This window comes from Rhinoderma darwinii, chromosome 3, assembly GCF_050947455.1.
Source record: "Rhinoderma darwinii isolate aRhiDar2 chromosome 3, aRhiDar2.hap1, whole genome shotgun sequence".
NCBI lineage: Eukaryota > Metazoa > Chordata > Amphibia > Anura > Rhinodermatidae > Rhinoderma > Rhinoderma darwinii.
This window is the reverse complement of record NC_134689.1, coordinates 153,638,538-153,664,529: the sequence shown is the minus strand read 5'-3', so window position 1 is coordinate 153,664,529 and position 25,992 is coordinate 153,638,538. Positions and strand designations below refer to the sequence as shown.

Genomic DNA, 25,992 nt, shown 5'->3' with positions numbered 1-25,992 from the left:
AATATATATTATACTCCATCAGAACCTTGTAATTTATTGTACCAATGATTTCCTGCATCGAAGGTGGTTCCGCATCCAACCAATGCTTAGCTATACCCTTCCTCACTTGGTACAGCATTTTGGCAATGGCCAAACATTCCAGCCGTTCCCCCTCCAAATCCCCAACATATCCCAGGAGCATCACTATTGGGTCTATTGGAATCCGCACCTCATACACCCATCCCAATAACTCTGACATCTCCCCCCACAAGTTCCCCAGAACCCCACAGGACCAGAACATGTGATAAATATCCGGACACCATGGACACTTAGCATCCCTTCTAAATCCCATGCACTTAAGAACCCAGGGGGTCTTATATACCCTGTGTATCAAAAAGAGTTGGGATCTACTTTACGCCACATTAATTGACAGAACACTTTTTGACGCCAGTATATCCCCCCAGTAAACCTTTGGAATAGGCCCCACATCCTTTTCCCATTTAGCTTTAACAGGTGTCATAAGATCCCCCAGATGTTCAGACAACAGCCTACGATATACCAAAGAGATCAACCCCTTCAATGTAGCTGCTTTCGCAGTATATTCCAACACTCCCAGTGTGTGTATCGTCCGGTCTATTCTAGTAGCTTGCGTCTGTAAGTCGTGACGGATCTGCAAATACTGATCAAACAGATGCGGATCCAACTGAAATCCATCCCGTAGTTGCTGGAAGGATTTAAGGGTGTCCTACTCATTCAGCTAATTCAGCCTTATGATGCCCTTTTGTTCCCAACCCTGTATTCCCTCCAATTGGTACAATTCCCACAGATATGGGTTCTTCCAAAGTGGAGTATACTTATTACATGCTGCTATCCCCAATAATTTCTTATATTGCCACCACACTTTATGCATGAGAAGTAATGTTGGTTTATTACCCACTAGCCTCTTATATGCGTGTGCTTCCAGTCCTGCCAGCGGATTTTCCCCACCCCCCCCAAATATGATAAAATATGTGCACAGGACCCCCAGTTATCTGCATGTTCCCACCCCCAAAAATGCTGACACTGAGCAGCCAGGTAATACACCCACGCAATGGGCAAAGCTAGGCCCCTCCGCGTCCTTAGGCAATTGCAGCTTCTCCAGTTTTATTCTCGGGAGTCCCCTTTTCCACACTAGGTCTCGAAAAAGGTTATGCAACCTCCTAAACCAATGCTTAGGGATCCATATCCGGGAATTATGAATGGCATATAGCACTTGTGGCATGAGGATCATTTTGATCAAATTAGTTATGCCCAAAGCAGAAAGTGGGAGCTTGTTCCAAGCCTCCACTTTGGCCTTTATTTTTGACAACATTGGAAAAATATTAAGGGACATATAATCCGTCACTCTCGCCGTAACCCTAACCCCCAGGTATTTAAATTCTGTTACAACTGGTATCGATACCCCATCATCCCCATTCGGGATAGCAACCGGATATATTAACATGAGAGCAGATTTTGACCAGTTTATTGTTAATCCTGAATACTTCCCGAAGCTTTTAATAAGGGCCATAACTATCGGCAGGGTGTGCTTGGTATCTGCCATAAACAACAGCATGTCATCGGCATACAATGCGATACGCTCCTCCACCCCCTCATATCTCAGCCCCTGTATGTAAGAATGTGGGCGGACTGCGCATGCCAACAGTTCCAATGCTAGAGCGAATAACAACGGCAATAAGGGACAGCCCTGACGTGTCCCCCTAGCCAACGAGAACCGGTCAGAGAACGCACCATTCGCCCGTATCCTTGCACTTGGGTCCACTTATAACAGCTTAATCCATTTGAAATAATTAGGACCGAAACCCATTCTATCCAGGACTGACCACAGATAACCCCACTCCACACAGTCGAAAGCTTTAGCATCCAATGAAAGAATGGCTCTTCCAATAGGGTTATCCGGGGTCACCTGCAAGTTCAGAAACAAGCGCCTCAGGTTCAGCGCCGTCGATTTAGACGGCATGAAGCCAGATTGGTCTCCATGCACCACCCCAACCACTACTCTAGAGTGCCAAAACTTTCTCTAGAATTTTAATATCTGCCGTCAACAGGGACACCGGCCTATAGGATTCTGGCAGCTGAATATCCTTTCCCTCCTTAGGCAGAACCACTATTGTGGCCTCATACATGGAATCCTGAAGTCGCCCCCTATCAAAACTTTCCATCAGAGTAGTCAATAGCTGAGGAGCAAGCTCCTCCCCCTATTCCTTTAAGACTTCTACCAGGAGGCCATCCGGCCCTGGAGCCTTGTCGTTCGCCAGTGTCCCTATTGCTTCTTGAAGCTCCTCCAATAATGTTCACTCCTCCCTCCCCAATCTGGGAAGTCAAACCTTCCCTAGATACTCCTCTAGCTGTTGCAGTGTGTACCCTGCTTTAGATTCTTAGAGAGTAGAGTAAAGCTTCCTAAATACCTGTAAGATCCTCCCCGTATCAGTCTCCTTCCTACCCCCCTCCCCCCTGATAGTATATATATAATTATTCTCCCTCTGGGCCTGTGCCATTTGGGCTAACAAATGTCCTGTAGTTTCCCCTTCCTCATAATAATGTTGTCTAAGAAACATCCTCTTGTTATCCGCACTTTCCAACTGATGATGTTTTAGCAACTTCTGAGTCTCCACCCAATTCCGCAAAGTATCTGGCGTATGATCAGCCACATACTGCCATTCCGTCTCTGCCACCCCCTCCAACAAAGTTTCCCCAAGCTGCCTAGACTTAGTTTTAATTGCAGTAATGTGTTAGATGAACACCCCCCTCAACCAGGCCTTCATTGCATCCCAAAGTATATCCTGTGGCACTGTACCTGTATTGAACAGAAAATATTCCTTTATCAACTCCAATACCCTCTTATTGTCGATCTGTTTAAACCAAAATGCATTTACTTTCCAGCACCCCTGACCCCGTCCAGTCCTCCCCTAAGTCTCCACCTTTAGTAACATAGGAGAATGGTCCGACAATGCTCTCTGTAAATACTCTATCTGTGCAATAAAGGGTACCGCTGTAGGCGAGCATAATATCAAATCTATTCTGGAAAGAGACTGATACTAGTAGGAAGCACATGAGTACTGACACAATCCCGGGTGTTTATCTCTCCATGTATCCCGCCAAGCTATCTCAGTAATAAGCCTTCCAAACGCTGTTATCCCTCCCCTCGTACTGCCATCCCCCCTTTGAAATTTATCTGATTCAGCATGCATCACTGCATTAAAATCCCCCATCAAAATAAGTGGTACCTCCAGGAATTTAGACAATTTTTCCACAATTTTTCTAATACACGCACTGGAACTGGGAGGGGGAACATACACCGTGTTCCAAATTATTATGTACATTAGATTTAAGTATCATAAACATTTAATTATTAGTTTTTCAATTAAACTCATGGATGGTATTGTCTTAGGGCTCTTTGGATCATTGTAATCAATCTCAGACACCTGTGATAATTAGTTTGCCAGGTGTGCCCAATCAAAGGAAAACTACTTAAGAAGGACGTTCCACATTATTAAGCAGGCAACAGGTTTCAAGCAATATGGGAAAGAAAAAGGATCTCTCTGCTGCCGAATAGCATGAAATAGTGCAATACCTTGAACAAGGTATGAAAACATTGGATATTTCAAGAAAACTTAGGCGTGATCATCGTACTGTGAAAAGATTTGTGGGTGATTCAAAGCACAGACGGGTTCATTCAGATAAAGGCATAATGAGGAAGGTTTCTGCCAGACAAATTAATAGGATTAGGAGAGCAGCTGCTAAAATGCCATTGCAAAGCAGCAAACAGGTATTTGAAGCCGCTGGTGCCTCTGGAGTCCCGCGAACCTCAAGGTGTAGGCTCCTCCAGAGGTTTGCAAGTGTGCATAAAGCTATTATTCGGCCACCCCTAAACAATGCTCACAAGCAGAAACGGTTGCAGTGGGCTCAGAAATACATGAAGACTAATTTTCAAACAGTGTTGTTTACTGATCACCGCCGAGCAACCCTGGATGGTCCAGATGGATGGAGTAGTGGATGGTTGGTGTACTGCAAAGTACGTAGAGTTTGACTGACCACTTTCTTCCGGGGTACAAAAAGAAGAACCGTGCCTTCCATAGCAAAATTATCTTCATGCATGACAATGCACCATCTCATGCTGCAAAGAATACCTCTGTGTCATTGGCTGCTATGGGCATAAAAAGAGAGAAACTCATGGTGTGGCCTCCATGTTCACCTGACCTCAACCCTATTGAGAACCTTTGGAGCATCCTCAAGCAAAATCTCTATGAGGGTGGGAGGCAGTTCACATCAAAACAGAAGCTCTGGGATGCTATTCTGACATCCTGCAAAGATATTCAAGCAGAAACTGTCCAAATACTCACAAATTCAATGGATGCAAGAATTGTGAAGGTGATGTCAAAGAAGGGGTCCTATTTAACATGTAAACTTGGCCTGTTCAGTTTTTTTTGATTGAAAGAGCTTTTGATTTCTGTAAATATGACCTCCTGATGCTGCAAATTCCACAAATTATCATTTTAGTTCTCTTTACAACCGTTAAAATGTTTTGATCTCTGTTGTGCATAATAATTTGAAACAGTGCATTTTGAGTTTTTTACTTCTAAAAAAAAATCTGTTATCATTAGGAGATTTGTTCAATAAAATTCGCATTATACTCCAATGGTCGATGGCTTGAAGATTATACTGACTGTCATTTGCATTGATTATTTAGGAAAATCCACGAAAAATAACATTTGCATAATAATTTAGAACGCGGTGTAGAGCACCATCAGTACGCATTCCCAATTATATAAGGAGCAATGTACTCCCGCATACCGGCCCGCTCCATCAATAAAGGAAGAATGACAAATAAACGGTACCGCCCTATGTATGAGAAGACTCACCCCCCTGGAGTAAAGCCTCATGCACACGACTGTAGCCATGTGCACGGCCGTGATTCCGAGTCGGCTGGCTATGGAGTGACAGCCGCGAGCCGCCCGCAATGCACATGGCCGTGGCCATTATTTTCAATGAGCCCGGACCACAGAACACGGCCGTAATAAGGCTTGCCCGTTCTTTCTGCGGTCCGGGCTCTGGGGCCTTGCACGGACCGTGAAAACCACGGTCGTGTGCATGGCCCCATAGGAATGAATGGGGCCGCAATTCTCCCTTGGATTTTTGTGGAAATTGTGCCCGCAAAAGCACGTTCGTGTGTATGGGGCCTAAGTGGTGTGATAAGAATGAAAATTATGTCCTATCCAGGCCCTGTGCAGCAAGGACACCGAGTTTCTAGTCATATGCGTCTCCTGCAACCCAACCACCCGCGCATCCTGTTGTCTAATAAATTCAAAAATAGCATGACGTTTCCTGGATTCATGCAGTCCCCGAACATTCCAGGAGTTAAGTGATCCCATCAAACCCCAAATAAACCAATACATCCTACCCAGCATCATGAGTTGTGTAAATCTGGCCGGCTGAAGCGAACTCCCCCTCCCCCTCCCCCTCCATCCCCCTCCAAATCCCCGGTAGTAAACCCAATAAACCTACCCCACCAAAAGGGTCATGGCAACAGACCGTGTCTGTCTTAGCCCACATCAGCGAGCATCGGCAGGCAATTACTGCAAATCTCAGAAACATTGGTAACATACCAAGGATATACAAAGCCATACCCATCTGACAGTTACTTCCACTGCCCTGTACGAATAGTCATCCATCCCTTCAACACATTATAAACATACTGTAATGACGGGGTAGGGAGACAGACAGGTGAGCCCTAATCTACCCGCCACTCAGTCCCTGCTTACTTGCATGGCCCGTCCTAGGCGATGGCGTACAACTGGGCGACGGTCCCTACGCTCAATAAGTGCATGACAGACCAACAGACAAGGGTACACAGAAGCTAAGGGAAATGGGGCAGTTGCCCACGGCAACACCGTGAGCAACAAGAGTAGTGAACGAGCCGAGTCAAACCAGGAGTGTACGAGGTACCAAACGCAGAGCAGGAGAGTAGTCCGTAAAGCCAGGGTCAATTTGAAGCAGAGGACAATAGTACAAGCAGGAGCAGCAGAGCCAGGAAACAGACAGAATCACAGGCAAAGGAGGAGCAGGAAATGAAGGTATAAATAGACAGAGGGCGGGAGCTAGCTCCGTCTGGCCAGGCTTTGATAGGTTCTCCCACTCCTAAGCCTCCCAGCCTGAGTGGTAGCAGATCGAGTCACTCTAACAGATCTAGGCACAGATGCAGGCTGATTAACCACGGGCGTCGACAAAGAAGCTGTGTCAGGCAAATCCATTACACATACACTACCGTTCAAAAGTTTAGGGTCACTTAGAAATTTCCTTATTTTTGAAAGAAAAGCACAGTTTTTTTTCAATGAAGATAACATTAAATTAATCAGAAATACACTCTATACATTGTTAATGTGCTAAATGACTATTCTAGCTGCAAACGTCTGGTTTTTAATGCAATATCTACATAGGTGTATAGAGGCCCATTTCCAGCAACCATCACTCCAGTGTTCTAATGGTACATTGTGTTTGCTAACTGTGTTAGAAGGCTAATGGATGATTAGAAAACACTTGAATACCCTTGTGCAATTATGTTAGCACCGCTGTAAACAGTTTTGCTGTTTAGAGGAGCTATAAAACTGACCTTCCTTTGAGCTAGTTGAGAATCTGGAGCATTACATTTGTGGGTTCGATTAAACTCTCAAAATGGCTAGAAAAAGAGAGCTTTCATGTGTGTCACTCGACAGTCTATTCTTGTTCTTAGAAATGAAGGCTATTCCATGCGAGAAATTGCCAAGAAACTGAAGATTTCCTACAACGGTGTGTACTACTCCCTTCAGAAGACAGCACACACAGGCTCTAACCAGAGTAGAAAGAGAAGTGGGAGGCCCCGCTGCACAACTGAGCAACAAGACAAGCACATTAGAGTCTCTAGTCTGAGAAATAGACGCCTCACAGGTCCTCAACTGGCAGCTTCATTAAATAGTACCCGCAAAACGCCAGTGTCAACGTCTACAGTGAAGAGGCGACTCCGGGATGCTGGCCTTCAGGGCAGAGTGGCAAAGAATAAGCCATATCTGAGACTGGCTAATAAAAGGAAAAGATTAAAATGGGCAAAAGCACACAGACATTGGACAGAGGAAGATTGGAAAAAAGTGTTATGGACAGACGAATCGAAGTTTGAGGTGTTTGGATCACACAGAAGAACATTTGTGAGATGCAGAACTGCTGAAAAGATGCTGGAAAAGTGCCTGATGCCATCTGTCAAGCATGGTGGAGGTAATGTGATGGTCTGGGGTTGCTTTGGTGCTGGTAAAATGGGAGATTTGTACAAGGTAAAAGGGATTTTGAATAAGGAAGGCTATCACTCCATTTTGCAACGCCATGCCATACCCTGTGGGCAGCGCTTGATTGGAGCCAATTTCATCCTACAACAGGACAATGACCCAAAGCACACCTCCAAATTATGCAAGAACTATTTAGGGAAGAAGCAGGCAGCTGGTATTCTATCTGTAATGGAGTGGCCAGCGCAGTCACCAGATCTCAACCCCATAGAGCTGTTGTGGGAGCAGCTTGACCGTATGGTACGCAAGAAGTGCCCATCAAGCCAATCCAACTTGTGGGAGGAGCTTCTGGAAGCATGGTGTGAAATTTTTCCCGATTAACTCAGCAAATTAACAGCTAGAATGCCAAAGGTCTGCAATGCTGTAATTGCTGCAAATGGAGTATTCTTTGACGAAAGCAAAGTTTGAAGGATAAAATTATTATTTGAAATAAAAATCATTATTTCTAACCTTGTCAATGTCTTGACTATATTTTCTAGTCATTTTTCAACTCATTTGATAAATATAAGTGTGAGTTTTCATGGAAAACACAAAATTGTCTGGGTGACCCCAAACTTTTGAACGGTAGTGTATAACAGCCAAAAAATCTCCTCCCCAAGTTCTTGGTAATCACTTCATGTTGTTCTCCAAAGGATACCAGGAAGTTCAGCCCAACTAGAAATCATCCAGTCGTGCCAGTTATACAGAAGTATGCAACTCCCGCCACAGTCCCGCAGCGCCGGCTTTTTCATCCAGGCCCGGGTACGATGTGATCAACACCCTCTCTCCTCTTCCTCATGTCGCAGTCGACTTTCATTGCTATCTAACCATCGGACTGCCTCTGTAGGCGTCTCAAAAAAAGAAGTAGTTCCTAGAGCTACCACCCTAAGTCTTGCCGTATACATCATAGAATACTGAACTTGCAATGCCCGAAGGCGTTTCTTTATATCAAGAAATTGCAACCTTTTTCGTTGGACTTGCATTGAAAAATCAGGAAAGAAGGATACACTCACCCCATTGAAGGAAATATATTGACGTTCTCTTGCTTTCTGCAAAATCTTATCTCTGTCCTTATAGTGTAGGATCTTTATGAGGACTGGTCTCGGCGGTAAATAGAGGGGTCAATTCCTCACTGCCAAATGTGTCAATCAGCCATTTTTCAAAAAAGTAATCAGGGTTTGTGCCCTCCAATTATTCCGGCACCCCCACAAGGCGACATTGTTACGTCGCAGCCGATTTTCCATATCGTCCGCCTTCGCTTGTAAGGCAGCAACAGCCTGAGAGTGTGATTGTAGATCAAGCTGAATGGCAGGAATAGCATCTTCCATGTCTGATACTCTCCCCTCAATAGCTCTGGTGCGCTCCGCCACTTTCTGCAGGTCATTTCTCAGCAACAAAATGTCCTCTTTCAAACCCCCCATCTGGCAGGATAGTGTAGTGAGGGCCAGTGACTTCTGTTTGACTGCCGCCAAAATGTCTGTTAAGGAGGGTTCCCCCTTCCTAGCGCTCATCTTCCCGCCAGTACATGACTGACCCAGCGTGGTCCCGCTCACCTCCTCCTCCTCCTCCGCCTCACTCCCCATGTCTTCCTCCAGGAAAGAGTATCGAGACCCGCATGAGTAACAGCCAGCAGCCTGTTCTCCAGCCGACCGAGATGTCAGTGTAGCCGAGCCTCCCGCTCTAGGCGTACGGGCCGACCGCTCCAGCTTATCAACTGCATCCTGGTGGAGGCCTCTGTTCCGGCCGTCTTTCTCAGCGGCGCCATCTTGGGAACCAGACCTGGGACTCGGCGGCGGCGTCCTCTGTTTCTTCGAGCGGGTCATAGTGGCAGGTCACTCCAGCACAACCGTCTCCAGTGTCAGACTGTACCTGGGAAGAGGTTTTCCCGGATTCAACGGGACATATAGGTTCGTTCAGGAAGAGTACAGCAGGAGCTCCAGCCACACACGTCTCCTCACATTCGCTGCTAGGCCACACCCCCCCTAGTCCTGACATTTTTGCATGTTTCTAGGATACCAATGACAAAAAAAGTTAAAAATCAAAATGTACCTTACCTTATGTTTATAATCCCAGCTAATCCCAGCAAGGTTCTTTGATGCATCAGATCAACCATCATATTCAAATATTTCCTACTCTTAAATTAAATTTAGTCCTTAGTGAGTACATCTTTGTTTCGGAAAAATGATTTCAACGTTTCTAAGACAGGTAAGTATTAGATTTTGAAATACATAAAAATATTTGATATAGACGCTGTGCAGTCCTTCCCACTATTTTTCAGGCAGGACTACATAGACATCATTTTACGATCTTGTATCTTTCAGTTAAAATGCGATTACATACCAAATAGATATAGATGTGGCGGCCTTTGAGTGGAAGCCTTAGGAACAATTGTAAATATGGTATAAATATCTCCAAAACCTATCCATTCTTTAATGACCAGCTATATTACGTAGAACCCTCTGCCCCTTCATACTTATTTTGTGTGATATAGGAGCAGATAAAAATGTACACTTTTTATTTTATTTTGCGGCTTCAGAATGAGTTGTATATTTGTCATGGCCAGAGGGTCTGGTATGTTGCTGCATATTAATGTACAGCAGTGGGCATGCTCAGATGATACTAGCTGACTTTCAGCTGTGCCAGTACAGAATAAGGAAAATGATTATTAATATATGAGTGTTTATAGCTGTGTATTGTCATTGCCATAGGTCTCTCTGTGTACAGTAATAGGCAGCCATATGAGTGGTATGCATCAAACAAATCTTGCCGTTTTACATTATGCTGACAGCACTCTCGGTTTTTAGATGACGTCCATTATGCAGATGAACATTTACCATATAATCAGAGAGCTGAGAGAACGAGATTAAATGCATATGCAAAGAGCTTCGTCTCTATTGCCAGGAATTGTGGTCTTGTTAAGTGTATATGGAGTAATAGCAATATGAACTTGCATATGTGCTAGAAAATGATAGTAGAATGGTGATGATGAGGATGATGAACGTTAGCAGGTACAAAATAACTCCTTTCTAATCTGTAGCTGAATGTGTGCATTTCCCTCTATCGATATACAGAGCACGAGAGAGAGAACAAAGTATGATTCCCAAAAATTTGCTACCAAATTTGTTTGCTAAATGCTAAAATATGTCTGGTTAATAAAGAATAAATCCGTATGTGAATATACCAGACTTTGTAATATATCTTATTAGGGGAAGTGGCATCTTCCGAACTTTGCAGCATCATGTAGTTTCCCTTTCCCTACCTGCAGGTTCTCTGTAAGTGTTTAGAACCTCCTTACTCACCAAAAAATCCATCTAGAATAAAACCGTAAATATGAGACTGGGGGGGATGCTGTGGCTGTGTAAGCCTGCATGCTGTGAGAGGGGAGGGGGGAGACATCTGATATACATAATATAAATCTACAGCTGTCTAATGAGTGATTGTAATAGGTAACATACTGTAGATACGCTTTAAGGTGTAAACAAAAAAAAAATTCTGATCATATTCCGTGCTTGAGATTTATAACATTCCACCAATAATGCAGTAGACTGATGAAAAAGGAGAACTTATTTTTTTTTACTTCTTGGTCAGGTCAAAACTTAAATATGGGGAAACCATGGATGGCAGTGATGGGGACAATGCCTGGTACTCATGAGGGGCATGGTAGCATGGCACTGATGGGGGCACTGCAACTTGTACTCATTAAAGGAATACTTTTTCTTCCTCTTATTGCTATGGTATGGGTTTGGGCATGCTTTAGCATGGCACTGTTATGGGGACACTGGCCAACAGACTTATGGGGGCACTCACAAATGTTCTTGGGTGTGCAATGCCCTGTTATGAAAATACTATGGCTAACACTGTTATGGTGCACGTTATCTAAAACTCTAATGAAGGTATGCCATACACATGAGACAGTATGAGCATGCCTGTTTTTTTTCAATAGGGAGGGAAAATACGACAGTTATCTCTGGTAGTGCTTCCCTCCATGGTTAACAAAGGATCACAAATGTTGAAATCCAACAGGCCTGATGCTGTTTTCTCCTGACGGCAGATGTCAAGAAACAGTGAGGGTGCCCCCATACACATTAAATTGTTAACTACATTTTAAAACTGCAACTGCAAAAGTTACGGGTCTTGGAATGCGGGTAAGAAAAAAAAGTAAAAATGGCTGCCACAGAAATGGGTTCAACTTTTTTTATTTTTTTTTATTTGGTAACTTAAGACATGTAAGCAAAGTAAGAGACCTTACATTACCCAGCCTATCAGGTTTTTCAAGTTATTTTAAAAACTGGCCAAGTCAGGAGGGATGCAAATATAAAAGAGCCATTACTCCCCTCACAGATCCCCATTGTTCCAGCCCCGCTGCTCCGTTCCATCCCGCTGCTGTTTGTTGACATAGCTGCAGTGATAACATGCCCGTATACCCAAGTGATTGCTGCGACCAAGCACTGGCCTCAGAGCGCCTGTGCCGCATACCCAATGAGACTGGTAATTGGCTGCAGAGATCGTGTGGGTATACAAACACATAGCTGTCGCTATGTCAATACACAGCAGCGGGGTGGAATGGAAGAGGCGGCGCTGAAACGACGGGATCCGTGAGGAGAGCGATGGCTCTTTTTTTTGCATCCCTCATACCGTGGCTAATTTTTTTAAATGGCTCGGAAAACCCCTTTAACCGATTTCCGACTGCTGGCTCTATATACAGTAAATGTCGATCAGGCAGCTGAATGTCGGGTGACTGGCAGTCAGTGACTGCCGGGACACTGAGGAGAAGATAGAAACTGCTTCTATCTCCTATGATCTCTTCTACACAGCGCTCAATGAGCGCTGTGTATGTGAATAAAGGCAGCGACACCCTCTATTGGTCCCGGTGATCGCGTGACTGGTCACATGATAGCCGGATCCTGTTAGTGGCTGGCTGCTGCTGGGTCTAACTAGACAGTGCAGTCCCACTTACATTGGAAAAACATGGTGTAAAAAAATTAAAAATAAAATATAAAGTCCCACAAAGGTCTTTTCTGACCATTTGAGGGACAGGCCATAATAAAAAAAATAAAAGTCGTCGTCCCCCCTCCCCGCCAATCATTTTTGTAATGCTAGCCCTGACCCAATTATCCTAAAATTGAGATTTAATATATCAAAATGTATGGTAGACAATGAAGATCACAAATAAAAGTTCTATTTTAGGGTAAAACTATGTTATTACCAGAAAACAATTAGCTTAACCCCTTGCATTCTGGGCCCTAATGACCAAGCCATTTTTTAAGTTTTTCCATCGTCACATTCGAAGAGCTATAACTATTTTATTGTTCCGCTGATGCAGTTGTATGAGGGCTTGTTTTTTGCGGGACGACTTGTAGTTTTTATTGGTACCATTTGAGAGTAGATGCGACTTTTTGATCACTTTTTATCACATTTTTTTAAAGTCAGGATTAACAGAAAATAGCAATTTTTCCATTGTTTTTTATTTAATTTTTTACAGCGTTCACCGTGCGGGTTAAATAATGTAACAGCTTTATAGTCGGGGTCGTTACGGACGTGGCGATACCAAATATGCGTAACCTTTTTGCTTTATTGTGTTTTTTTTAATAATAAAGCAGTTTGTAAGGGGAAAAAGTGGGTTTTTCATTTTTTTTTTTTTACATTTTTTTTATTAACTTTATTCAACTTTTTTTTTTAACTTGTCCTACTAGGACTTTCATCCGATCGCATTTATAATACACTGCAATACTTTTGTATTGCAGTGTATTACTGCCTGTCCGTTTAAAACAGGCATCTGCTAGGTCATGCCTCCTTCATGATCTAGCAGGCATTCATTACAGGCAGACCTGGGGGTCTTTATTAGGCCCCTGCTGCCATTGCAGATACAGACACTCGGCGATCTTATCGCCGGGTGTCAGTGGGATAAGAGGGAGCTCCCTCCCTCTCTCCAAAACCACTCAGATGCGGTTTCACGCTATTGTGCACCGCATCTGAGGGGTTAAACGGGTGAGATCGATACTAATATCGATCTCACCCGGTCGAGCACGGACACCCCCAGCTCTCAGCTGCCTCTGGCAGCTGAGAGCAGGGAGATTTCACGGCTCCCTGCTCTGTTTACGTTATTCTAATGCAGCGCCGTGGAATAGCGGCGCTATAGAATAAAGCCCATTAATGACTAGCCGTGAAAAGGCTAATCGGCAGTCATTAAGGGGTTAAAATAAAAAAAGCATATTTTTTTTGCTATATTTTTCAAACTTAAAGCCTAGAAATTCTAAAATAGCAAAAAGGATGTGTATAAAAATCATAAAAAAATAAACCTGCATTGTCTACGAAAAAAAGTCGCAAAAATCACATCCTTAGCCCAAAAAATAAAAAAGTTCTAGCCTTTTAACTAAAGAGTGCTGAAAATGGCTAAATGGTGTCTGGTCCCGAAGGCTCAAAATAGCCCGGACCTGAACCGGTTAAAGATAAACTTTGATAAGCATCATAAGACATTAATTACAAAGTAGCATCCTGAATATAGTCAATTTCCATATTGGATATCTGGGTGGCCCATTTACTCAGGCCCTTGGAAGAATTTTCTTCTAATTTCAGAAGAATTGGGGCATGAGAAGGGATGCAGAAATAAGCTAATAATAAAGGCGAGTGTGGATATTGTGTACTCTTGAATAATAGGTATAATCTCTGTGTAAAGGATCTGCCAGGCACTACGTCTGTGGATACTCCCAGGATTAATCAGTCGACACCTGAGGCCAGACCTCTTAGACTGACACCGGCTCCCACCAATCAGGGTGGCAGGCTCAGGAGTGGGAGAGCCTATCGCGGCCTGGTCAGTCGGAGTTAGCTCCGCCCCCTGTCCATTTATACCTGCCGTTTTCTCTTCCTCATTGCTTGTTATTCTTCTTGGATTCCTGGCCCCACTGCTGCCTTGCTCCAGCCTGCTTCTGCCGTGCTTCTGCCTTGCTTCAGTTCCCGCTTATCCTGCTTCGCTCTGCCCCTGGCTTGCTTCCTGCTCCGTGCTCTGCGTTTGTATACTCCACTACATCCTGATCCTGACTGGCTCGTTCACCACTCCGTTTCCTCACGGTGTTCCGTGGGCTACTGCCACTTCCCTTGCTTGTTCCCTGTTTGTATCCCCTTGCACTTAGTCAGCGTAGGGACCGCCGCCAAGTTGTACCCCGTCGCCTAGGGCGGGTCGTTGCAAGTAGGCAGGGACAGGGCGGTGGGTAGATTAGGGCTCACTTGTTCCCTTCACCTCCTTCCTGCCATAACATAATAACAAGCCCATACCTAGTCTACCATTTCTCCTACGCTGACGCTATCATGGACCCCCTTGAGACCCTAAGGCTGATGCACCGTCACGTAGTTTCATGGCCAATCCTCCTTCTGAGGAGGATCCTGCTTGTATTTTACCCCCTGGTATAATCGTTTCTGCCACTGATTCTGATTTAGCCTCTGACATTGCGGCTGATCAAGGTTCAGCTCCCGGGAACCTCCCTGGGGACAAGCTGTTTGTCCCCCTGCAATACCGGCTAAGGGTACTCAGGGAAAACCATGACTCCGCACTATCTGGTCATCCTGGCATCTTGGGTACCAAACACCTCATTACCAGAAACTATTGGTGGCCTGGGTTGCCTAAAGACGTTAGGGCTTACGTCGCCGCTTGTGAGGTTTGTGCTAGGTCCAAGACCCCTAGGTCCCGACCTGCGGGCTTAGTACGTTCTTTGCCCATTCCCCAGAGACCTTGGACCCATATCTCCATGGATTTTATCACCGATTTGCCTCCATCTCAGGGCAAGTCGGTGGTGTGGGTGGTAGTAGACCGCTTCAGCAAGATGTGCCACTTTGTGCCCCTTAAGAAACTACCTAACGCCAAGACGTTAGCTTCTTTGTTTGTTAAACACATTTTGCGTCTCCATGGGGCCCCAGTCAATATCGTTTCTGACAGAGGGGTACAATTTGTTTCCTTATTTTGGAGAGCTTTTTGTAAAAAGTTGGAGATTGGTCTGTCCTTCTCCTCCGCCTTCCATCCCGAAACTAATGGCCAAACGGAAAGGACTAATCAATCCCTGGAACAATATTTAAGGTGTTTCATCTCTGACTGTCAATTTGATTGGGTCTCATTCCTTCCCCTCGCCGAATTTTCCCTGAATAACCGGGTCAGTAACTCGTCAGGGGTCTCCCCGTTTTTCTGTAATTTCGGGTTTAATCCAAGGTTCTCCTCCATTTCTCCTGGTTGTTCCAATAATCCCGAGGTAGAGGACGTTCATCGGGAACTGTGCACAGTCTGGGCCCAGGTTCAGAAGAACCTAGAGGCGTCCCAGAGCGTACAAAAGATTCAGGCTGATAGAAGACGTTCTGCTAACCCCCGGTTTGTCGTCGGGGATCTGGTGTGGTTGTCGTCTAGGAACTTGCGCCTTAAGGTCCCGTCCAGGAAGTTTGCTCCCCGATTTATTGGGCCTTATAAGGTCATTGAAGGCCTCAACCCTGTATCCTTCCATCTGGAGCTGCCCCCATCCTTTCGCATACACGACGTCTTTCATGCCTCCCTCCTTAAACGCTGCTCCCCGTCCTGGTCCCCCTCGAGGAAACCTCCTGTTCCCGTTCTCACCCCTGAGGGGGTGGAATTCGAGGTGGCCAAGATTGTGGACAGTAGGATGATCCAGGGCTCCCTCCAGTACCTGGTCCATTGGAGAGGATACGGGCCGGAGGAGAGGACTTGGGTACCTGCTCGAGATGTTCACGCTGGGGTATTGGTCAGGAGGTTCCACCTTCTCTTCCCCACTAAACCGGGTCCTCTTAGTAAGGGTCCGGTGGCCCCTCATAAAAGGGGGAGTACTGTAAAGGATCTGCCAGGCACTACGTCTGTGGATACTCCCAGGATTAATCAGTCGACACCTGAGGCCAGACCGCTTAGACTGACACCGGCTCCCACCAATCAGGGTGGCAGGCTCTGGAGTGGGAGAGCCTATCGCGGCCTGGTCAGTCGGAGTTAGCTCCGCCCCCTGTCCAGTTATACCTGCCGTTTTCTCTTCCTCATTGCTTCTTATTCTTCTTGGATTCCTGGCCCCACTGCTGCCTTGCTCCAGCCTGCTTCTGCCTTGCTTCAGTTCCCGCTTATCCTGCTTCGCTCTGCCCCTGGCTTGCTTCCTGCTCCGTGCTCTGCGTTTGTATACTCCACTACATCCTGATCCTGACTGGCTCGTTCACCACTCCGTTTCCTCACGGTGTTCCGTGGGCTACTGCCACTTCCCTTGCTTGTTCCCTGTTTGTATCCCCTTGCACTTAGTCAGCGTAGGGACCGCCGCCAAGTTGTACCCCGTCGCCTAGGGCGGGTCGTTGCAAGTAGGCAAGGACAGGGCGGTGGGTAGATTAGGGCTCACTTGTTCCCTTCACCTCCTTCCTGCCATAACACTCTGACAGAAAACCCCATAATGCATTGTTCATCATTTGATTATATGTTTATTGTGTTTGATAACTTGAGGCAATAAGATCAAGGGAGGCTTGACATTCTCTTTGACGTGTATCCATAGCAGAAACGAGGATATCTGAAACCGCTTTAGCTATATTATGTAAGGTTTCCTCTAGCGTCTAGGGGTTATCGGACCTTGTGTGTGTGGGGGATCCGGCCCTCTTAGGCTTGGTCTTAACATTATGCGTGTTGAATATAGAATAATTAGAAAGCTGAAAGCTGCCCATAACCTGTAAGGCTACTCTTTCACGGCAGTATTTTGGTCAGTATTCTGCATTAGGCTGGGTTCACACTACCTATTTTCAGGCGTAAACTAGGCGTATTATGCCTTGATTTACGCCTGAAAATACGGCTCCAATACGTCGGCAAACATCTGCCCATTCATTTGAATGGGTTTGCTGACGTACTGTGCCGATGACCTGTAATTTACGCGTCGTCGTGTGACAGCTGTCAAACGACGACGCGTAAAATGACTGCCTCGTCAAAGAAGTGCAGGACACTTCTTTGGACGTAATTTGAGCCGTTTTTCATTGAATTCAATGAAGAACAGCTCAAATTTACGGCCGTCAAAGATGCCTCGCATAATGCAAGGAGGAGCAATTACGTCTGAAACGACGGAGCTGTTTTCTCCTGAAAACAGTCTGTAATTTCAGACATAAAAGGCAGCTATTGTGTGCACATACCCCTAGTATTCGTAGGCCAAAACCAGAAGTGAGTCCAAAAATACGGAAATAGGTATAATTCTTTTCATCATACTATTCTCTGTGTAGGTTCCACTCCTGGTTTTGGCTTCTAAATACTGATTCAAAATACAGACAAAAATACTGCCGTGTAAAAATGGCCTAATGTCCAGATGCAAATGGGTAGAGCTAGTATGAGATAGGAGATGCCTTCAGGTAGAGTGATTACATGGGGGGGTTTGAAAGGCATGCAAAAAAATGAACAAGCTTTGGTGTTTCCTTTTAAACCTCTAGATGTTCTGAGGTAATACTGAGTCAGAGGCTTTGAGTAAGCCAGTTCATGTGAAAGTAAGTATCTAATTCAGGTATCAGTTACCAGTAAAATTTATTAGAATAAACTAACAGAGTCCCTAGATATGCTGCAGAGTAGGTGCAGGAGCTGTGGCGCGCAGTGTTGCTCCGTGATGGCTGTGGGGTCTTGTTGGAGGGAGCCCCTAAGCAGTTATGTCCTCCAAGACATGCAGGGCTTATGAGAGACCCTGATCCTGTCACCAGAATGGAATATTTTTTGTCTATGTAAGGTTAGGCTTTACTTAGCCAGATCCTGCCATTAGTTCTGACCATCACAGATATCGACAAGTTTTTGCAGGCTCCATTTCAGCCTGCTACTGGACATCGGAGATGCATTTGGTTGTTGGTTGGCAGTACTCAGGATAAATTTTCCAGCATGTCTAATAATTCTACTTCCCGGCATTAGTGGATGATATTGCATTGGAGCTAATAAATAAATTGCACTATTATGCTAAATAAAGTGTTACGTATAGTTATGGCTCATACCGCTGTGGTCACGTATGGAGTCCTGTACAATCTGCTCACATAAGTATTGTACTAGTTCCATAGGCAGCCGAGCTAGTTAGAGCACTGCATGATGCCAACTATATTTGTGCCATGTCTAGTGTCATGTCTGATACAAAATACAATAGTCCAGTTTGTGAATCTAAACCGAATAGTGACTGTGCCAAATAAAATAGTACTGGTAAGAATAAGCAGTTCTATTACTTTCATGTCCCCTCTACTTCTATTCTGTTCCTGTTCTGTACACAAATCTTCATGAATGATGGAATAGGCACGATGACTCAATGCGGCACACGCCATTCTACATGTTAGAGATTAGTATCGAAAGTTTTCTACAGAAAGAGTTATTGTGACCCTAAGCTGACAGAAAGTGCGGAATAGGAAACCATTCTTATTTCTGTGCGCCAATTGAATCTCCAGTCCTTTCAAGTCTGGATAAAGTGCATTCAGAGCATCAGCATGGCAACTGTGATTCATTGCCCTCAGGTCTATTTCTTTGTTACAGGGATGTCTTCACTTCCACACAGTAATCTGAAGTGACATCTGATGAGTTGGCCACTTCATAGCAGCCAAAAATGTAATTTACCTCCTCAAGACACTGTTGGCTGAATGGATGTCATTGAAAATTGCTGATAAGCGTTAAGAATGTGCAGAACACACATTGGGCCATGAGTTGCAGAACCGGCTTCGAGAAATGTGGCCTTGCTACCCATAGCAACCAGTGTGTGTGTGTGTAATTTATCAAGTGGCTGATCTAGGCAAAAGGGCCAATTGTTTTCTGAGAACATTTTGTGTAATGAAGCCCATGCTGTATTGGCACCACATACTGTGTGTGGTGTTTCAATGGGATTGAACGGATCATATGATGTAGTTTAACCAGAAACCAAGAATAATTATTCAAATCTTGTGTCTTCGCGCTAATACAGTAACAAAAAAGCCCAATTAAAAAATGACACTTGTAAACAAGAAAGAGGTCAATTAGAATTATACATTATTCAGTGATCTACCCATTCATAAAACGAGGTAAATACAGGGTCCGTTTCTTTCTTTATAAAAAAGAAAATGTAAGCACAGTTCCCTTGGTGTGGGTCATAAAGGGAGAAAAAGTATAAAGGACAGGTACTACTTCTCCTCTTATTTGAATCCACTCTTGGTTTTGGCTTCAAAAACGGCATTAAAAAAATTAACAAAACCTGCACGCCTGAATACACTTCAATCAGTTTGTATGGTCAACTATCTTAGTACATTCCATGGACGTGATATTCAATGGGACTATGTTAAAAGTCAATGTTAAATGTAGAGGTTCATACAGCATTGCACTATTCTAAATATGAATTATTTGGTGGGGTTTGTCTATATGAGCCAAAAATTTAGTATATAGTTCTACATTTAAAGCTACATGCGCACGACTGTTGTAGTTGGGTTTTTTTTTAACGGCGAGCACACTGACCCGTTAATTTGTATTGCCCCATACACAAGACCATGGTTTTCACGGATCCATGTTGGGGCTGTGGGACCGAGCCGTAAAACTCAAAGCAGGTCCTATTCCTGTCTGTGCTTACCTATTCTCACCTATTGAAGTGCATGGCGACATGAAAACCACAGACACCACACGGATGCCACCTGTCGGCTGTCCGTGTTTTGTGGATCCCTTGTTTACAGACCACAAAATGCAAACGGTCCTGTGCATGTAGCCTAAGGACGGTCTACATGTATTCTGTAAAGTAAACATTTCAAGAAATAAATCCGAGTATAAATAGCCTTGAAACCATTAAATAATAATTGGATACAACGTGATCAATAGTAACAACCATCATATAATAATGGCATGTTTTATTGCGTACATGAAGTCCTGTAAGAATTGCATTGGTTTCGGTATTCCATTTTTCGTTTTACTGTAATTTATTTTGATACACAATTTCAGCCTGACTATTGTGGACTCTGTATGGTATTGAGCTTTTCCTGCCTCATCACTTGCTCTTTGTATGTCATTAGACCGCAACTCTTTTCTGTTTATAAGAGCAAAACTACTACCCTCAATCTCTACCCAACGGCCATAGCACAATATGTACAATAGTATCAAAATTAAAATGTCTCCAGCATTCTGAGCGTGGTAAAATTATTAATCTGTCCAGAATTTAATATGTACGGTATAATAATTTATTATAATAGTCTACTCAATTCACAATGTACCGTTATAACTGCCAGACATGCACAAAGTCTCTAATACTTTAACTTTTTATTATGATTTTTGTTTTTCATTTAGATTAGACTTATCTATAAAACAACCCATAACGCCTTATACTGTGCACTGTTGTTCATTGATGTGTCCGTATACCTGTGTAGGAGCCAGGGTTCTTGGAAGTTTGAGTACTTTCTCACTGCTAGTGCAGACTTTTATTACATTTTTAAGTTTTTTATTGTTTACTGCTCTGACCTTACCAGTGATATTGAGTGTGTATTTTAGCGACGAAAAAATATAACATAATTGTTGTAGTTTAACTGCATGCAAATTTTACACAGCGCTGTGGAAGTTAGTACTATATAAATTAGGAATCCTAAAATTAGAAATCATAAAAGCCTAGAAAATAAATTGGCCACATTCTCAAGATCCTGCCATTCAATATTACTATAGTAGTTTAGCAATGTTAGCAATAACATGTTACATGTGTGAACATACACTGATAAGTAGATATATACTGTGCATAGGTATTAGATAGATCGACATCTGCATGGAGTTTGTATGTTCTCCCTTGTGGTTTGCGTGGTTCACCAGGTTCTCCAGTTTCTTCCCACACTCCAAAAAACATATTGGTCGGTTAATTGGTATCCTTTGAAATTGGCCCTAGTGTGTGTGTTTCTGATATAGGGGTGATCAGATTGTGATGCCCAATGATGGCAATCTGTGTACAGGGCTGCAGAATAAGCAACAGAAAATATAGCGCTATATAAGCAGCAGGAAATAAAAGTAAATGTGTGTATGTATCTGTATAAAAAGAGAGAAAAAAAACCCTGTGATTCAGATGTAATATTACACCTCTATAAATCCCTTATAAGACCACATCTTGATTATAGAATTCAGTTTTGGGCTCCACATTGTAAAAAGGATATAGGGGAGCTGGAGAGGGTTCAAAAGTGGGCAGCAAGATTACTAAATGGGGGGAGGTCTCTCTTATGAGAGGCTAGAGAAATTTGGCCTGTTCAGCTTGAAAAAAAGGAGTCCTTAGAGGTGATGTTATTAATATGTATATGTGGTCAATACAAAGAACTAGCACATGATTTGGTCTTATCAAGGAAAAAAGTGGAAGAAAGACGTTTCAGACATCAATATAGAAAAGGGTTCTTTACAGTTAGAGTGGTCAAGCTATGGAATGCCCTTCCCCAAAACGTAGCGATGGCAGATACTATGTCCGCATTTAAAAAAAGGCTAGATGCTTATTTATTTACGGACTAATTTCATTGAGGGTTAAAACTAATCTGGCAATGAAAGACGTGTAATTGATTGAGAAAGGTTGGACTTGAAGAACCTGTGTCATTTATAACCTATGTAACAATTACATTATAACTTTATCATGTATTATATTGCTCTGTCAGTGTCCTATTCTGTTCTGATGACTCGCTCAATATTATTTCAAGCTGACTGTAGAGAAACCTGCACAAAAGGTATACAGCATATATGTGACGCAATATAAAGCCTTATTTCTATATCTGTTTCCCCTCAGCAATACAAGGCTCAGGAGTGATTTTTCGAACCGTAGAAGTGACTCTTCACAAAGAAGGTAACACGTTTGGCTTTGTAATACGAGGTAAGTTCCATTTCGGAAGTCAGTATTATAGTGATCCCTATAAAAACATAAATTACTTCTTTTTTTTTTTTTTGTGCAGCTATATAAATTTCAATTTCCCATAAATTATATTTTAAAGAAGCGGAGAACGCAGCGTAGCATTAGTATCTCTATGCATTTAACAGCCGCTGTGCACATCAAAAGTGTAGGGGCTTAGAAAAAATGTCTTACGTGCATTTGTAATGTTTTTTTCAATGCATTTCCCCCGCTAGCCTTTCCAAAGGTCTCTAACATGATGGTAAATTAAATTTTTCTGTAATATTTTGCTACACATGATGAAAGCTACATATTCTTTGAATCCTTTGAGCTAGTTTTCTATGGTCTGTTTACAGCCTTTCATCACTTTTTACTAGATTGCTAAATCCATATCCATAAGATCCTTTGCTGAAGACTCAAAACAATATTCTTTTTAGTTAATTAATTACCCGGTAGAACTATCCTTAGATTTTCATTAAATGATAAGAAACTAATTTTGCAGTGCATTTAAAAACACTTTAGCTACCTGTTACCAATTTACAGAAGCAAGAAACTGTAGGCAAACTGTAAACATCCTCCAAATGTAATCATCTTGAATATCTCAAAACACAAAGTAGGGTTAAAGGAGAACCCCAACAATGTTCTTTTTAAAATCTGTTTAGGATGTGCCAAGATTGCGTGTGTTGTTTTTCTTCAGTACCTTGAGGCCCTATTACACCGGCCGATAATCGACTGGTGCAGCGCGCGCCGATCAACGAGACATCGTTAATCTGCGCTCGTTTGCTCCTGTCACACAGAGCTATGGATGGGGATGAGCGGTCGTTACTCCGATCGCTCGTCCCCATACATTATTATCATGTCGGCAGCGCGTCTCCCTGTTTACACAGCGAGATGTGCTGCTGACAACGATGGTATTTTAATAAAACGTTAAGATCAGCTGATGATCGAGCATTTGCTCGTTCATCTGCTGATCGCTGCCCTGTGTACACAGGGCAATTATCGGCAACGAGCATTCTATGAACCCGATAATCGCCCAGTGTAAAACCCCCTTAACTCAGAACCCTCAGCAATTGTGAATTAATGAGGACCTGTCACTAGGTCATATAAGTTGAACTGGTTAACTGACCTAAATAGCGCTGTCTTGCAGATTCCAGCACCTTTTTTTTTTCCCGGACCCTATTTCAGAGTTATGGCCCACTGTTGTGTTTGTGTTGTATATTCTAATCTACTGTACTTGGCCATCTGGGTTTCAACTACTTTCATTCTCCTGAGGTGGAGCTAGCATTCCTGCCTCTGACGCTAACTAATCAGTGCGAGGCAGCTTCAGAGCGGTCAGGCACAGCATAATCTCATGAGATATGGTTTTTCTGGCGAGATCACGCTGGGCCTGGTTGCTCTGAAGCTGCCTCGTGCAGCATCAGAGGCAGGGAAGCTAGCTCCACCTCGAGAAAATAAGGTTAGTTCCCGCCCTGTTCGCTAAGTACAGCAAATTAGCATATAGGGGGCCAACACAATGTGGGGCCATATATCTAGTATGAAAGAATCCAGAAAAAAAATGGTGCTGAAATCATGGAGACAGCGCTATTCAGGTGAGATAACTTGTTCAACTTATATGACCTAATGGCAGGTCCTCTTTAAAGTGTCTGCCCCCACTTTTTACTTTTGCTATTTTATTTGTATGGATGAATATTTGTCACCATTAAATTCAATTTCTGTCAGATCCTTAAAGAGTTATCTCACCAAAGACATTGATGGCATATTGTTAGTATATGTTATCAATGTCTTATCAGTGAGGGGTCCGACCTCTGTTTCCGGAAGCAAGAAACTGTAGGCAAACTATACATCACATGAAATAGAAAAGGAAATCCGGCAACTCCATGGAAGTAAAATCTTAAATCTTTATTCCAGTATATGAAAAGTAAAGAATATCCTCCTCATACAAAAAGCCGTTTACGCGTTTCCGGTTGCTCTAACCCTTACTCATAACTGTTAATAGCTGTTGTTACCTGATTTTTGCATACTAGAATAAAGAGTCAATATTTTACTTCCATGGAGTTGCTGGATTTCCTTTTCTATTTTAGGCATTGTATCTGGTCCCCCATCCCTATTCCACTGCCCATGGAGCTGATTGGCGTCTGCCTCGTTTTTTTTAAACTGCAAATGCCCACCAAATGGGATCATCTTGAATACCTCACTGTAATGATAGGGGTAGGGAAACGGACAAGTGAGCCCTAATCTACCCGCCACTCTGTCCCTGCCTACTTGCAACGACCCGCCCTAGGCGACGGGGTACAACTGGGCGGCGGTCCCTACGCTCAGTAAGTGCACGAGACAAACAGACAAGGGTACACAAAGCTAAGGGAAATGGGGCAGTTGCCCACGGCAACACCGTGAGCAACAAGAGAGGTGAACGAGCCGAGTCAAACCAGGAGTGTAGGAGGTACCAAACGCAGAGCAGAAGAGTAGTCAGTAAGCCAGGGTCAGTATGGAGCAGGATCAAATAGTCAGGAGCTGTAGCTGGGCCAGGAAACCACACAAGAAGAATCACAAGCACTGGAGGAACAGGAAAGGCAGGTATAAATAGACAGAGGGCGGGAGCTAGCTGAGTCTGGCCAAGCTGCGATAGGCTCTCCCACTCCTAAGCCTGCCAGCCTGAGTGGTGGAAGCTGGAGTCAGTCTCAGAGGCATAGACTCAGGTGCCGACTGATTACCTATGGGCGTTAACCCCGCTGTGCCTGGCAGATCCTTTACACTCACAGTCCAAAGCAGGGTTAATGGAGAACTCCAACAATTTTTTTTCAAAATGTGTTAAGAATGTGCAAAGAGCAGGGTCGGGCTGGCCCACCAGAGTACCAAAGGATCCTCCGGTGGGCCCAGATTGACCCAATATTGGGTCTTAAAAAGTCTAGCAGAGGACAACCCTATTTGGAGCTGACTTGGGAGCCAATCACTTGTCACTAAGATATATTTCTTATTGGTGATTCACAAATAACCTATTAGACGTTACTGATGATATGTTCTGTGTGCACAATGATAACAAGCGCATGTGCAAATATTTTGTACAGATGGTGGGTGGGCCCTCAAAATCATTCCCTCTGGTGAGCCCAAGAGACTCCAGTCCGACGCTGGCAAAGAGTGTGTGTGGTTTTTTTCCTATACTACTTTGCTAAGATAGGCCAATCGTGTCTCATCAGTGGAGGTCCAATCACTGTGACCATGGCTGGTTGCGAGAATGAAGTGGCGGCAGCACTAGGAAACTGCTGTGCCACTTGAGGTCTTGTGAGCTACACTCAGATTTTTCCAAGACTTTATGGTCGGCCATTCACTATAATAGGCTAAGCATGCGGACCCTGAAAAGATGGACTAGATTAGACATAATAGCTGCCTATTATGTTATTGAATCCAATTTTATGCGACCTATCTATCCGGTAAGCACTACAGCTTTCATTAAGCTGCTTCTTGACTAATATTGATGAGACATAACTAATATTCATAAGGCACAAGTCCCTTATGAATATAGCGTCTGCTCACAAAATAATTGTCTTCATGGTGGCAAGTCAACAGGTCCTCAGTGCAATATATTGTGTCAAATAAGATTTAAGATTTCTGGAAAAAAGCAAATTATAGACATTAGAAAACAAATAAACAGTAATATTGTCGTTTTTAAAGTTTAGTCACGACTGGATCTAGTGTGTTTTCTTTTCTTATCTATTTTTATGATATAAATGCACCTTTTTTGTAATCTGTATTTAATAACAGCCTTTAAAGGCTGCGAGACTTCTGCATTTTTCTCATTTCTTTCTAGTGACCTTTTAGATTTATTTTTTTGCAGAAGACATTCCAACAGTAATGTTTCATGTTTTATATTTGGAGGC

The 25,992-nt window shown here is 43.5% G+C and overlaps 1 protein-coding gene across 7 annotated transcripts in view; it reads left to right on the top strand.

Moving 5' to 3' along the window:
* GRIP1 (glutamate receptor interacting protein 1) overlaps positions 1-25,992 on the top strand; it is a 472,389-nt gene that overhangs the window by 347,838 nt on the left and 98,559 nt on the right. For all 7 annotated transcript variants that reach the window (XM_075856910.1, XM_075856912.1, XM_075856913.1 and 4 more), the window contains one exon: positions 22,019-22,102. In XM_075856910.1, the coding sequence (XP_075713025.1) occupies positions 22,019-22,102 (84 nt within the window). The remainder of the gene's footprint in view (positions 1-22,018; positions 22,103-25,992) is intronic.